Genomic DNA, 16,513 nt, shown 5'->3' with positions numbered 1-16,513 from the left:
AGCATATGAGAAAAGGTAACACTTCGAGTAAGTAGGAAAAAGATTATTGACTACACTGTATTGAAATAACTGGACAGACATTTAGAATAAAAACAGAGTTAGATCCCTATCTCATACCTTATGCTAAAAATATTCCAAAACAAAGAGAAAAGAATAAAACCAAGGGTCAATGGATACACAAACTTCAGTGAGCAAAATTATCAGGGGAGCTTGTTAAAACTACAGATTCCTCAACCTCATTGTGAAAATTCTCATTTAGTCAGTCTGGAATGCAGCCAAGAATCATCTCTTTTTAAAAAAGCCTCTCACATGGCAAACAGATTAAGGAATACTGACATTAGTAAATATTTTCACTGACTTGCAATAGAATGGGATTTTGTAAGCAGGACACCAAAGGCAAAAACCTCGAGGAGACTGCTGACATACTCAGGTAGATAAAAATAAAACTACGGTATTAAAGGACATCATAAATAAAATGAAAAGGCAAACTACAACTGATAGAAAATTACTTTTACCTTAATTAACATACAGTGCCATGACAAACCAAACAAATCAGTAATATAAAGACAAACATCATTCCAGGCAAAGATCAAAAACACACAATTTACAAAAGAAATATGAATGGCTAATACATCCAAGGAGAAAAACTGGCCAGACAACTAGCAACCAAAAAATACAAATCCTAACAAAATAATAGTTTTTGTTTGTTTGAGTTTTGCTTATTTTCAACAACGATACTGGCCAATATTGAATATATCCTAAAGAAATAATCAAAACAGTGTAAAATTATTTAGCTATAAAGATATTAAAGTGTTCTTTACATTTATCAAAAACTTGGAGAAAAATCTAAATGTGTAACACAAGTGGACTGTCCAATAAATTATGGTACGTATATTCAATGGGACACTATGTTGCTATTAAATCTAATACTGTAAAAGACTACTTAATGAAAATAAGTGTACAAAGCTATATGTATAATATGATCTTATTTTGGAAGGACAGACACCATAATATTAACAGCAACTGTCTCTATAGAAGGATTATAGTTTATCTATATTGGCATTTTTACGATATTTTCTAAATTTTACATAACGAATATAAATTATTTTATAAAAGAGGACAAAAAAAAGATCTGAGGGTTTCTTCAAACATTAGCTCTTTTAAATTTCTCTCCTTACCACACAACCTTCAGCCTGTTTGCAGGAGCATGTTGGACTAACAAGTACTTCTAATTGTTTTCTTATTTTCTCATCATCTTCTAACACCTGTGTGAATTTCTTCATGAAATCCTGAGCCTTACCAGGATCTGGCAAATTTCCTTAAATTAAATTAAAATACAATTTTAGAAATTTCTCAAAATAATTAAAGATTAACATTTTTCTTTTTTTTATTACTTTGATTAATAATTCTAAGATAAATTCAGTTTAGTTTAATGAGACAAATTATGGCGCACCTTCAACAGTCAATTTTCACAAATAAAAATCTACTTTCTAGAAACACAAAACAAGATCATTGTGAAGGAACATCTATGCAGGGAAATACTGAACTGGCTATTTCTAAAAGACTCCTTATAGTTTTAAGGGCATTAAATCTCAAGCTAAATAAGACCAATTTTATTACTGTCCCCTTTAGCTTGTTGCATACATTGCTTTCTTGTAATTCACAGCAAAAGATCGATCAGTAAGTTTTACCCTTAAGAAACTATTTTCCTGTGTTGTTTCCTGTTGTTAAACCAGAGATAACTCTCATACACCCGTACACTATCTGGCACTGACACATGCTGAGCAACATGTTCCAGGTGTTACCGGTGGATAAGCCACTACTGCATGAGAAAGGATGAGTCCTTGTAGAGTCAATTATGAGTTTTATACTACTCTCCTAATACATCCATGTATCAAGATACTTATGAAAGCCAATAAAATGTTGATCCCAATATCTTTTTTTCTGGCTACTCACAACTGTTATAGAGAACCAGATTAAGATATTTCTAATAAAAGAAATTATAATATAGAAATATGGACTATAATAAAAGTAGTAGAAATCCAACTGAATCTTAAAATAGGAATACAGTAAATGCAATCTTCAAGTTCATATACAACTTTGAAATTCCATTTCATGTCTTGGCTAGATCTTTGAATGTAGTAAATTTTCCCCCTAAATATCTAACTGTATGACCTTTCCATGTTTCTATAATACAAAGAAAAAAATCTACTGTACTGTTTTCAAACAGTTTTGGAAAATGGTACTTCATAACCCCTGATAAAGTATAGGCATCATATTAAAGGCTACAATAAGGCTTACCACTTAAGAGACAAAACAAAAAGAGAGAGACATGGGGGGAGGGGGGTGACGGGGGGTGCAGAGAAAAGGAGGGAGGGAGAGAAAGATGGAGGGAGGAAAGAGGTAGGGAACCAAAAAACCCTTTAATTCAGCATTCTACAAATGCACTTGACCATGAAACCCTTATTTCTAATAACACTGTTAACACCTGCAGGATACCAGCATTTCTCCAACAGAAGTGGGGAAATGTTGTACTTCTTGAAAGCAAATATTGTACTTGATGGTTGTAAAAAATAGAAAGAATATAGGAGATGATCTCCTTTAGGCGATGGTGTCCATGGCCAAATTACTGAGGAGATAGTTATAAAAAAGCAATAGCACAAAATCACTTGCTTTAAGTTACTCAAAGGGACTGAAAACTAATTTATGTTTAATGGCCCAAGACGAAAAGATATTTTGGTCTTAAAGCTCTACTCATGCTAAAAGTCCTATCATTTAGTCTAAAACCCAGTAAACTAGGTTCCTGTTCTCTTCAGTGTCTTAGTATTACTTCCGTACCATCTTGCAACGTCTGTTAACATCTCAGAAATCCACCTAAGATCTCTTCATTACTACCAAGTGGAGGCTGAGGAGATGCATTCCTCCAGATGCTCCTGAATCTCCCTCTGTCCATTTGCTACACACAGCGATCTCTAGGTGGGAGGAAAAGCAAATGCCCTCAAAAACACCTCCTTTGCCCTATTCCTGCACTGAACAAAGATAAGATGTGCTACATAATCCTGTTGTATCTACTGTTAAATGCAATTAAATAACATTTTATTTGAAATCAGTGAAAGCAAAAAGAAAAATTACTATGTTTTTTTCAAAGAAGTTCTTTTGTAGTTATTAGGTATATCTTTCACTCTAAATTTTGGCTGAGAATGAAATTAGCTTCAGATAGATTCACTTTAGAGTAAGCAACACCAAAGCACAGATTCAACTTTAACAGTAAGATTATGTAATAATTTGAATAAACTCTCAAAAATAAATTTATGCAATAAATCTTCTCCAGCTCTTGCTCACATCAACACACACACACACACAAAACAAAAATTCTGTGTAGTACAAAGTAAATGAAAATCAGAAAAAAAGGAAAGCTAAGGCTGAGCTGTCTGTTGAAAAATCAGCCAAAAACACTTTAAGCTTTTCCTATATATTTAGTCTAAAATGAAGTCCATGAAACACTTTAAATTATCAGAAAGAATGTTTCAATTAAACTTTAAATTTCACATATACTTGAGACAACTTACTTGTAATAACCATCACTTTTGAAAATATGGCCTTGACACTGGCATCTGTCTGTAAATCACACAAAAAATGCAAAATTAAAATTTCCTAACAATAATTTTCATTAGACTCTTCAGAAAGTTAGATAAGCATAACCTACTAATGCTCTAGGCTCACACCCTTACCACCACTGGATGCTCCTGCTCTAGCTATGTTTGAACTCCAGATGAACTGAGCGAGGGTGGGAATGAACTCATATTCCACTGTCTCACCTCTTCCCTCACTCTGTTTTGTCTGTCTCCAAACAAAAACCAGACGGCTACACCAACCTTTTGGGACAGGAAGATATTTTGTTTTTCTTTAGTACTGAAAGAATAGGACAACTAAGTTTAGAAAAGGAACAAAACAACCTGGAAATGTTGGTTTTCATGCTTTTGGCCTTATCTCAAGCAAAAAAGTTAAGAATTAAGTATACACTTCTGAGTGACGTGCGATGCTCCTAAAATTTCTAAGCCTAAGGATTACAAGGCATAGTGCTGAAGCTCATATGGAAGACAACGATAAAGACAATTAAAAAGATGCCACTGACATGTACAAAAGGTTTTTCCAAGAGTGTTAGTTATTGCTGCATCAAAGTAGCACTATTTCACTGAATGAATGTGTTCACCACATTGGGCTGCACATAAATACACTCTGCAAAGTCACCTGCATAAAAGGTGTTTCTAAGAATGCTAGTTATTTGACTGTTGCACCAGGTTAATGCCGTTTACAAAAAAAAAAAAAAAGATGTCACTGAGTAACTCTAAAATATTGAGCTAGAAAAACACTGGGGTGAAGGCAATAAATCAACAAATAAACAAAAAACAACATGGCTATTGAGAAGGAGTTTGTTCAGAGGAAGTGCGAGACAAAGCATGATAGATCACGAGAGTTAATTCTCAAATATTTGGAATTTAAAGTATTGGAATAGATCTGTCTAGAAACATGTAAGATTTTTGTTGTTGTTGTTGTTTAATTTGGAAGGAAAGAAGTGGTACTGGACTTTCAAGAAGTTGATCCAGGGAATGGCCCAGTGGTGCAGTGGTTAAGTTTGCGTGCTCCGCTTCAGTGGCCCAGGGTTTGCTGGTTCAGATCCTGGGCACAGACACAGCACCGCCAGTCAAGCCATGCTGTGGCGGCACCCCACGTAAAATAGAGGAAGACTGGCAACAGATGCTAGCTCAGGGCCAATTTTCCTCACCAAAAAAAAAGCAGAAGTTGATCCACATTAAAAAGAAACATCAACAGAAGTACAATACTGGAAATTACAAAGTCACTTTGAGCGACACTGAGCAAATCAACTTAGCTAAATGAAGAAGGGATATGCTGCTGAGCTAAGTAAGAATAAAAACAATCTTAATCAGACTGAATAATGAAGAAGGCAAAAACTATACTCATTATTAATTATCTAAGAGTCTTCCCGGTAAAACAGGAAGAAATATGAAAACCCAAAAGTTAAACATAGATTTGTATTTTTTCAAACTTTAACTCTATAATGTCTACTATAATTCTTGGTATAAAGTGAATATTAAGTAGTAAGAGACTATTAATTCTTCTCTCACTAGAATTCCACTTGGGGGTAGTATCCTCCTCTATTCTGATTCTTCTTCAACCCCACCACATGAGTAAGAATTCTCTCTTTAATTTGGATAACTCGGTAATTATTTTAAGACAATTTAAAGGAAAGTTCCACAAAGTAGTAGGGAACTAAACATTCTAATTGAATTGAGGCTGTGTTTTGTTATTTCATGCAAGACTAAACAGGAAATTCACGAGACCGAAGTTTTTATCAACTGGAAAGGGGAAGAAGCTCCCACTAAATAAATTTCAAGGGTATAGTGAGAGTCAAAAATAAAGTTATTTTTTATTACAATCTGATACATCTCTTCAACATATGATCTACACACTTAACATACTACTCAGCTGCTATTATGACATCAATAATGCCTAAAATCAGGAATTATTTTATACGCATGCATATAAGAACATCTCATATTTTTAATTAACACAGAACTTTGGCCAAAGGCAAGTAAATTAATATGGCTATAGGTCGCAAAGGGGGGCACTTAATCCAGAGATTACTAACTGAAACACACTAACTTACTGCATCCTAACACTGACTGAAACACATATTTATTGGCTGAAACACACTAACTGGGGTTTTCCAATTTCCTCCCTTGGCAGAGAAAGTATTAAAACAGCAGAAGCACGAAAATTAGTTTTAAGTCATTTATTATAAGGGAAAACTTATTCTAGCTAGTTCAATATACTTAATCAAAAAGGTTAAATTACGTTTAATAAACCATAAACGAAGTTATTGTTAGCCTATAAAACAAAAATACTACTGAGTTGCAAGCTTCAATCAGGCAAACAAGTGGCACAAAATGCCCTATTACTTGTGATTTGGAGGTTAGTGATGGGGCTGGTCCCATGGCATGGTGGTTAAGTTCAGCACGCTCTGCTGCAGCAACCCAGATTCGTGGGTTCAGATCCCAGGCACAGACCTACACCACTCGTCAGCCATGCTGTCATGGCAACCCACATACAAAATGGAGGAAGACTGGAATAGACGGTAGCTCAGGGAAAACCTTCCTCAGCCAAAAAAAATAGCAAGAGGGTCACCATAAACCACTCAAACAACCAGTGCTAGCACACAGATTTTTAGGGCAAATCGCCAAATTTACACCTAGGAAGACTGGAAATTTTCTCCCCCTAGATGAAACAACTCCACTCTATTGTCCTATGTCCTATGAAGACGAGGTGTACATTGGGGAGGTAAGGGGGTAGAAGGCATCGTTCCCACTATGGACTGAAAATAAAAAGAAATAAAAAATAACACTATATTGCTTTCCCAAGATGCAATTTAAAATAACCAGGCACATTGCTTTATAGGTGAATTATACCTCTTATAGGCCTACATACAACATTCTAGGGAAAAAAAAACCTGGAATTATTCTAAATGTCCAAAAAATAAGATACATAACTGGATAAATATCATCATTAAATTATAATCATGAAGACCAAGTAGTACATTAAAATCACCAAAACATTAATTATAACTAAACATATCAAGATACTTAACTATAATTACACGATATTAAACTTTCTAAAACCACAAGATGAAGGGAGTTATTTTAGGGTGGCAAGACAAGCGTATTTTTACTCTATTTTCTATGCTTTCAATGATGCTGAGTTATTGCTTGGGTATTTTTTATTTTAAAGCTAGAAAAAACTTTAATTCTGAGTACATAGAAACAGTCTCTTTCCTGTTGGGTATCACCTTTTGCAGATACAGTAAATTTAAATTTTTCTATGCAATAACTTTCTTAAAAATTTCAGTGCTCCAAGTTAGAGATCATAGATTCTAGAACCAGAACTGTTCCACACAGAAATAGTTGTTTAAACACATGGCAGCAATGGTAAAGAGTAACTAAAATACATGTGTTTTATAAAATTTAGTATCAAAGGAAAACTTTTCATTAAATTTAACTTACTTTAGGTTGCTTAATTAAGTCAAGCAAATCCTTTACTTGATGTCGGAGCAGATTTTGACATTTCCACATTTCATTCAATGCTCTGAAAAACACAAACACATAAATTTAAATAACAAAACCAGATAAAAATCCTTCCAGAATATTCCAACTATATTAATTTTTTTTTAAGTTCAAATTACCAAACTACCAAAATAGATGACAGAGATGAGGTACAATTCATAGAACTAAGCAAGTGATGTATGGAGGGAAAGAGAGAAGTCGAACATAAGAGATAACACACTTGAGGACATCACTGTATCAAAAGACAGGGATTAGTGGTAGTTGTTCTATGTTCTGTGTAAGAACAGGAAAGATCTACCAACTGGAACATGTCTGTAGACTAGGGTGTAGGAATTAACTGTGGAGATTATAAACTGGAGAAATAAAGGAATATTTGATAGATCAAGTCTCTGTAGTAGGCAGATGAAAAGAAATCAAAGACAGAAAAGAGCTAGCTCTGAAAGAATGGAGATACTTTTTCCTAGAAGAGAAATATTACATTTATAATATATTATTTTATATGTTACATTATACACTTAGATAACATATTATATGTAATATTATATATGTGAATATTCTTTTCAAATGGGAAAAATCTTGATGTTCTCTTAATACTTTTATTGTTCTTAGAAATGTAAATGTAAAAAATTAAACAAGTACTCGAGAAAATACAGGTAAATCATAGTGAGTAGTTAATGTTATTGAAATATTAAGTTATAGAATATAAGAACCACATATTTTAAATTTTTTAAACGGAATTTTCCAAAACCACATAATGCTTTTCATTATTTTGTTTTCAATTATCTACACTTCTATTAATCTCCATTATCTCACATAAGAAGCATCACCATACAACAGTAATACAGAAGCATATAAAATCACTTTCTCTTTTGACAGACAAGACAATTGTTTAATATTTTCACTCTCCTCCTTTAACAGTATGTTCTATAAATACTTTTGGATTTTTTTAAGGTGATAAATTACTTGAAATTTGGACACAAATTCCTTTATAGCAGTCCCTTCAAAATGGTACTGGCAAAGGAACAGTATTGGGGCATTTTCATCTTAGAAGTCAAATTTGCAATAGCTATACTTCACTGTTTTCAAGTTACTAAAGTTCCATAAAACGTTTAATTGGCACAACTTAAGAATTTAAACATTAGGGGCTGGCCCAGTGACACAGCGGTTAAGTGCACACGTTCCGCTTTGGCAGCCCGGGGTTCGCTGGTTCAGATCTCGGGTGTGGACATGGCACTGCTTGGCACGCCATACTGGGGCAGGCGTCCCACATATAAAGTAGAGGAAGATGGCCACGAATGTTAGCTCAGGGCCAGGCTTCCTCGGCAAAAAGAGGAGGATTGGCAGTAGTTAGCTCAGGGCTAATCTTCCTCAAAAAAAAAAATTTAAACATTAAAAGAAAAATGACCATTACCCAGAGGACTGTAAAAATCTAACAGCTAAGTAAGAGTTACGTAATTAAAATAATTTTCAAAGAAACAGAGTACTCATCTGTGAAATTACTTCTGAACTCAAGTCAATGAATTCTTTCTCTTTTTATATACACTTCATCAATACTTACAAGTTCTGAAAGGCCTGGATTTTGAAACTTGCCTTCACTTAAAGCAGAAATGATTTTACCTATTTAATTATTTATTATTTTAAAGAAGAAATCCCAAGCAATTCTAAAGCTCATTACAAACTATTATGGCTACAGCTTAAATCAAAAAGTGACGATCACTAAGAATCTGTATTATGACATATTTAGGGCAACCACCCTTTCAAGTATGTTAATAAAATTATATTAAGCAGAAAAGACAATTTGTCTTTGTGTTTTGCCTTTCTAAATAGTCCTTCTTAAAAAATAAAACAAAATTACTAGAACAAGAAAACACATATCTATTTATTTAATACTACCCTAGATTCCAGTTCGGTCACTAAATAAAGGTGAAAAATCTTGTTAGAGCCTGGAGACTCTTAAATTTGTTACCTGCTATTTTCAGTAGACTACTAGTTCCCTCACTAGCACTCCTCCTTGTTTAGTACCAACATACCACAAGTTTGCGCCAACTCAAAGAAAAAGACAGCTACCGTTGGGGTGCAATCAGAAACCTGTCCAAATGTTGAAGAGAACCTCTCCTCCAACCGTCTACTCCTAGTAGGCAAATTACTCATCAGACTTGGCAGTACAAAACTGTCTAGATGAGAGCCTGCCAAATGAAAGAGAAGATCACAACCAGGAGACCTAATACCACCGCTTACTGGTCACTAAGAGTTCTTCTGGGAAACTTGGGGGAGATGGAAATAGACACCATGATCAGACAGCACTCAAGTCTGCCCCTATTCTCTTTTTCAATAATCAAGATATTTAGTTAACTTAGGGCCTTATCCAAAGCTGATACACATAAAAAGTCTAAAATAAAGAAGTATTTTGTCTTCCCCAAAAGAATACAGTCATAGAATAAAATATATGGCTCTAACTTGCAAGTTAATTGACCTCTGACCTCTGCAGGATTTAGTTCATCACGTATAAAACAGGAAAAATATCATTTACACTAGGGGTCAGCCAGCTTTTTCTATAAAAGACCAGATAGTAAATATTTTAAGCTTTGTGGGCCAGGCAATACAGTCTCTGTTAAAACCACTCAGCTCTGCTGTTGTAGCGCAAAAGTAGCCACAGATAATACATATTACTGTGCCTGAAATACAGCAGGTATCAGGAAATGTACATTTCTCCCCTTACAATCTTTTCCTCAGCGTTTCTATGAAAGACATATAGAGCACATATAATAATTTCCATGGGGGAAGTAAAGTCAAAAGTCTCATTAAGCAGCAATAGGAATGAAAATTATATACAGCTCCTTAGACTTCCAATTTCCTAACATTTAATCCCCAACAGTTGTAACTACACTTGCTGGAATACTAAGGATCTACATTTTCTAAAACCTAGAGCAAATCAATCTCTAGGCCTCAATTTCCTAACCCTCAGTAACTCAAATAGCAGTGTCTCATCCATGTCCAAACTGCCAATTCCCTATAAAGGCACCCAGAAGTATTTTTTGAATGAAACATGGTCATAAATATATATTTGTGCTTAGCCTTATGTCAAACTATACACTATGTTGAGGCTACACCGCACAAAAACGTGTGCCCTACTGCCCTATTCCATAATTCAAATCAATATCAGGTGAAAACAAGATAGTATTTTCATAACATGGACCTTTCTTAATGCCTTAAGGGAAAAAAATAAATAAATAAAAACAAAAGGTATTATCAATATTTCTTGAGATATCAATATAAAAATCAGGACAGAGAAAAATCAAATCCTATACTCCATGTCAATCAATCCTATTTTTTAATTGCTTGCAAAAATCCTTACTCATCTTATGTTGATAGTTGTACTCTCTGAAAAAATAACCAAGTATTTTACTGTGTCTGACCATTTAAACCATGTTCACATTACACAAATTATTAATATTTAAAAGTACAGGTTTGTTTTTTCCATAAAATCCAACATACTGCAAAAAGTGGAAAGAACAGAGTTTGACATTTGAAACATACTTCACAGCATTTAAATCCAGTGTGGCATACAAGTAATATAAGCACTTCATCCGTTCTGTAGTTTCCAAATTGTGGGGAACCATGTATTGAGCAAAGATTCGTTCAACAAGCAATCTACAAAAGAACACAGGTAAGATACCGTAATTGATTTTTTTTTTAAATGTATGTACTAAATTTATATATAAAATTCCAAAACATATAAAGAACACATATAAAAGAAATTCCTGCTTTCTGAGAGGAGATGAGATTTTCAAATCAAAGATTTCTTTCTATAAGAAGGGCCAAAAAAGGATTTAGCTAAATGTACCAAAAATAGCCCTATATCCAGTTAAGACAGATACCTCTGCATGACCTTGGGCAAGATATATGTCAGGGACTCAATTTCCTTATCTAAATAGTACAGGGTTAAAAAACTATACCAGGTCCTTCTAAGCGACAAATTCTAAACATCTAAAAGTTAAAGCTATAAAGGAATTTTTAAGATTCTTCTGAGTTTTTGTAGTAATTATTATGAAAAAAGACCTGGTTAAAAGTACAAAAAAACAGTGCTATCAAATTATAATGCAAACCTCCGTGCACTGATGCTGCACACTCAAAAAGTCTATAAACTTTAATTTTATAAAAATAATAACTAGGAAGTTTCTTAGATACTCAGTTTCTAGTTTCTATAAGCTCTTAAAATTGTAAGATGACCTATTAGATCTTAATTTTCTCTTCTGACCTGTGATAGGCAAGATCATCTGGATCCCACTAACAATCTATCAGATTAACTCAGACTGCAAGCAGGATTTACAGGTCTATTAACTACTACATGGTTAGGATCCTTACAAGATCTAACATTATGCTGGAATAGAAAAATACAAAGATTATACTCAGATAATGTTTTTATATAAATTTATAAACTGGTTTTTAGCCTTGAGTAAGAATTGTGTTTTTTTGAATTTAAAAGGTCTATAATTCTGAGTTTACTCATTTGAATTTCATTTGAAAAAATTTTATTTAAAAAACTGAATGCAGATCCTTATAATGCAATTATCTATAAAACAAAATTTAAGTTATAACTACACACATTCTTACTTTTAAATATCACTCTATTCAAAAACAATGCAAGAACATGAACATAAAAGTTATATCCACCTCTAAAGTTATATGTACATTACTGCTTCATTTATGGCTTTGGTGAGAAGAAAACTAGTCACTTACTCCCTTTAACTTGCAGTAAAAACTGAGAAGGTAATTTAAAGTTATAAAGAAAACAGTTTGCCTAAAACAACAGACCAAGGACAGTTATACAACAGCAAAAGCACCAAATATTTTACATACAGTATCCTTAACTTACCGATCATCAATGCTATTTTGATAATATATATGTAGTAATTTGTCTTTAATCCATGAAATCTGTTTTGCAGCATCTTTTCCAGCTGCTGATTGTAAAGCATATTTCTTATAAATTTGGGCAAGTCCCATCATGGCTTCTTTCCGCACTCTCCACTTAAAATTAGAACAAAAATGTTTTCCTTTAATTTAAGAAGGCTTCCATTATGCTAATTCAGGAAAGTCTAGTTTTCTAGTTTTTAATTTACTTTACACTATATATTTTCATCAAGCTTCAGTTACTGGATATCAATTTATAATGACTATATGAAAAGAACTATCTTTTTAATGTATCTACTATGTAGGTATCATCTTAATATATCTGCTACGTAAAGTACAGCTATATCATGCATAAAGAATTCTAACACTTTAATATCTTAAACCTATCACCTACCCCAAAAACAAAAGTCGATCACAATCTAGATACAGTCACTTAGAAGTGGTAAGGGAAAGCACACTACCAAATTTTAAAAGGCAAAGACAGAGTTTACTGAATAAACTGTGACCCATCCCTTATAAATTTTTTCCAAATACCGTCTATATTAAGCATACTTGTATTAAAAGTATATACGATATTGGCTTTATCAAATGCTGAAGGTACAGACACATCAGTGGTGCATTTTGTATATCTGGGAATCAAGTTCAAGTATAACAGGAATGTATTCAACCATTTTTTTTAAATAAATATTTACTATAGTATAGCTAACGTTGCTTAATTATCTTGGAATGAAGTTATTCTTTAATTCTACATAAACAATGCACTATAATCAGCAGGACATTAGTAATGTTTAGAACTTCATGAATTTGCACAGATTATTCATTTTACCTTTGCAGTCTGCCATTCATAGTAATATTCTTCCCTTAGTTTTTCTTCCAATTAATTACAACAGATTAAGAAAAGTCCTTATCTCATCCATCCACCGCATACATATTGAAATAAAAGACTTCAACAGCCTTACTCATAAAATAAGAATTCAATTTGTTTGTAAAACCTTTCTGTCTAATGCCCTGTCTTATCTCTAATTCCCTAAACTGCTGCTTTAAGGAGAATTTAAAGATAGAGCATATTCTAAGATGGCCAAGAACATAAATACATTTGCTTATTTTTCAGTACTCAATTAATGTTTCTATGAATGAACCAAGAAGCCCTACAATGAACACAACATGCTGATCAAAAATATACGTGAATTATGATCCCAACAATACACAAACCCTTACTTCAAATTCCAAGTCTAAGAAAAAGATTGCTTGAACACTTAGAAGGCCATTATCCTACCATGATGCAAATCTCCTTTTCCCTCTTTGTGCCTTTTGGCCTTTTCATTGTTTAATAACCCAGTGGAACAGTCACTAAGGACAAGTCTAAATTTACCAGTTAAAATAAATTGTTCTGAATATTTATAGATTTAGAGGGGAAAGCATACAATTCCTGCCCATCTATTCTCTACCCACAACCAGCATTATCAAAAAGAGAATTAAATGATAGAGATTGCATAATCAATCTTAAAAGCACTATTAAAATGTTGTAAAGTATTTTGCCAGTCAAAGCTATTCACAGCTACCAACAGTCTTCCCTTTTTTTGCTAATTAACTCCTAAATATATCAAAGATTTTCATCTTTCACCAAAATTACTCAAGTCTAAGTCAGTAAAACCTCTGCCATGAAGGAAAGGCAATGGGGAGGAGGGAAGAATGAACATTCACTGAAAGATTTACTGAGTGTCTAATATATTCTAGGCTATCTGTAATACATAACAAGACATAATCTTCTCTTCAGAAGCCACTGATTAATGAGTGGAGCTAGTGGGTTTCACTCAAGAAGGAAGGTTTGGGGTCACAGAAGATAGGCTAGAAGCATGCTGCTCTGGTTGGGTTTAGCTTTGCGAAATTAAAAACATCTTTTATTTTCTATTCCATGGAAATTACAATACAATCAGCTAGAAGACTGCCAAGTGATACTCACATGAAAGGAAAAAGAGAGAAAAGAGAGCCAACAACGTAAGAGAAGTTGTGTCAGAGGTCTTCAGGAAAGTCACTTACTAAAATTAGCGAGCAGGCTAAATATCTGATTACCATTTAGAGCCATCTCATTTTTAGGATGAGAATAAATAATCTTAATGAAGAAAAACTAACAAAATTTAATGTAACAAAAAGTAAAACCTTCTCATAAATGTTGTTTCAACTATTAAAATGCCTCCCCCCCCAAAAAAAGGGCTAATTCCATTTAAAGGTCATTATTTTCAAATGAGATACTATTAAGCTTCAAGTATTCAAAATGAAAACCTATGAATTATTATTTCTACTTACCCGTTTGTCTAATGTTCTCTCTCTCACAAAATTAAGTAAGTGATCATTGACCAGAAGAATATCCTTTTTAGCAGCTGTAACTATAGACACAATAACATCATGTCTAATAGCTTCCTCGGGGTCATGTGACCTCACTTTAAGATACTCTGAAAGATAAAATTTTATTTGATCAAAATGGAACTTTAACAATTAAAATGTTTTAAAAGATTGATAAGACATTTGAAAGTAAACCACAACAAAAACAAAACCTAAATAGTAGGTTCAATGTTTCAAAAAAATTAGGAGCAGGGGAGAGAGGAAGGAAGGGATGGAAGAAGGAAAGAACATCAGTCCTTCAGTCAAAACACAGTAGTTTACATGCAACTGAGGAGTAAATCCTCTCTCCATTTGGGGGGAGGATAGTTGATTAAGGAGTTCCTAACCTGATTAATTAAACAAACCATGGAAATGAAGTAAGAAGTATATCAATGTTAAATATTTCACTTTTGTTTTTTGCTTAAATGGTTAAAATACTCAAGTCAAGTTGTTCTATTAGGAAAAAGCTGGAGTCTTCAAGTTTCTATCCCTTAAATAGAGAAACCCTGAGTGTAGTTACTGAAAGAATAAAATTGAGATACTGGCTGCCAAGAAACAGAATTACATTAAAGACCATGAGTCAATTCCATTTAATTGAACTAAAAAAGGCTAAAGGGAAGACAGAAGAAATGAAACATTTAACAATTATGAGTGGATGGAGGAGGATTTTAAAGTCAAAAACACAGGAGTTCAGATCTGGCACTGAGAAAGCTGAACAAAAAAATTCATAATCTTCAGTAATGATATATTAGGCTTAAGGAAGAGGCACCGCAACTGAACATAAACTTAACAAATAAATTTACTCAGCTCATATAAGACCAGTAAGATGAAATCCTGTTGTTTGGATTTAGAGTAAATAAATGTAGCCATGCCTAGGCACAACAAACAATGCTTATGAATGTGAATGGATTTACTTCTCTATAAATTAACAGTTTAACAAATAATTAAAATGCAGACAGTTCTAGGCACTTCCACCATAAGCAACTTTGCCACAAGATTTTCGCTGCAAACATTTTCACTGCCTAACTAATTGGCTGTAAGGCAATTGTGCCATAAAAGATAAAATAACTGGTTGGTAGTTTGCTTTCAACTGGTTGACAGTTTGGCAATTTTGTCAGAAAAGCTAAAACAACTGGTAGACAGTTTGGCTTCAACTGGCTGACACTGTGGTTTCATTTCTTCATTGATGCAGTGCTTCCATTTTCATATTATATAAATCTTAGCACCACATTTCCATTGATTAGCACATCTATCAATGGAATTGTGACAATAGGCCAAGAACAAACAGTGCAGAAGGCTTTCACAACGTAATACAAAGCTTAGTTACAAAAACGCATCCTAGTATTTGGAAACTGATAACTCTCTTAATGAAGGAAGAAATTTTAGCCCAAAAGAAAAAGTGCAATGGATGCCAAACGAGGAGACGAGTCAACCAGCAGAAAAACAAAAATGTATGATACTATGAACGAAAGACTTTGAAGACAAGTGCTTAGGTACAACACACAAAATAAAATCAATTATTTGCGCAGTTAATTTTGTTTTTCATTTTCCATAATGTTTCTTTTTTATTTTTTGTTATCGTATCTTTAACAGCAAAATTGCCTTATGGCCATTAGTTATGCAGTGAAAATGTTTGCAGCAAAGATGCTTGCCATTAAAATACTGGACAATGCAAACACCCATAAAACCAATGTCCCAGGTCCTAAGCCCCTCCACCTTGAGCAATCTCTACTAATAGGAACTATCTCAAAAAATGAGAAAGACCATACTAAAAAACCTTCTGAAGAAACAAAATGTTATTTTACCTAACTCAGTAAAGAAAGTTATTTTTAGTACTGATTTCAAATGGAGCACGTTAAACATATCTCAAGTTCATTTCCCCACCGAGATAAATACAGGAGTTTATCTTTCACTGGACTTGTTTCAGATGCAATACATACTATCTTAGGTGCTAGTAAGAGAAAAAAACAATGACACACCATCAATTTTGCATCCCAATTTCCCTAAAACAAATCATTTATATTAAACAAATACACAAGAACTATTAACTTAGAGATATTAACTGTGCAGAGGAAGAAAAA

The 16,513-nt window shown here is 33.4% G+C and overlaps 1 protein-coding gene across 16 annotated transcripts in view; it reads right to left on the bottom strand.

The window, feature by feature from the left end:
- PDS5B (PDS5 cohesin associated factor B) overlaps positions 1-16,513 on the bottom strand; it is a 194,179-nt gene that overhangs the window by 80,629 nt on the left and 97,037 nt on the right. For all 16 annotated transcript variants that reach the window (XM_023621486.2, XM_023621489.2, XM_023621492.2 and 13 more), the window contains 6 exons: positions 14,358-14,503; positions 12,016-12,167; positions 10,677-10,790; positions 7,080-7,161; positions 3,570-3,618; positions 1,179-1,318 (listed from right to left, as the gene is read on the bottom strand). In XM_023621486.2, coding sequence (XP_023477254.1) covers positions 1,179-1,318; positions 3,570-3,618; positions 7,080-7,161; positions 10,677-10,790; positions 12,016-12,167; positions 14,358-14,503 — 683 coding nt within the window. The remainder of the gene's footprint in view (positions 1-1,178; positions 1,319-3,569; positions 3,619-7,079; positions 7,162-10,676; positions 10,791-12,015; positions 12,168-14,357; positions 14,504-16,513) is intronic.

Source organism: Equus caballus, chromosome 17 (assembly GCF_041296265.1).
Source record: "Equus caballus isolate H_3958 breed thoroughbred chromosome 17, TB-T2T, whole genome shotgun sequence".
NCBI lineage: Eukaryota > Metazoa > Chordata > Mammalia > Perissodactyla > Equidae > Equus > Equus caballus.
Note: the sequence above shows the minus strand (reverse complement) of the source record. Positions and strands in the feature narration are given on the sequence as shown.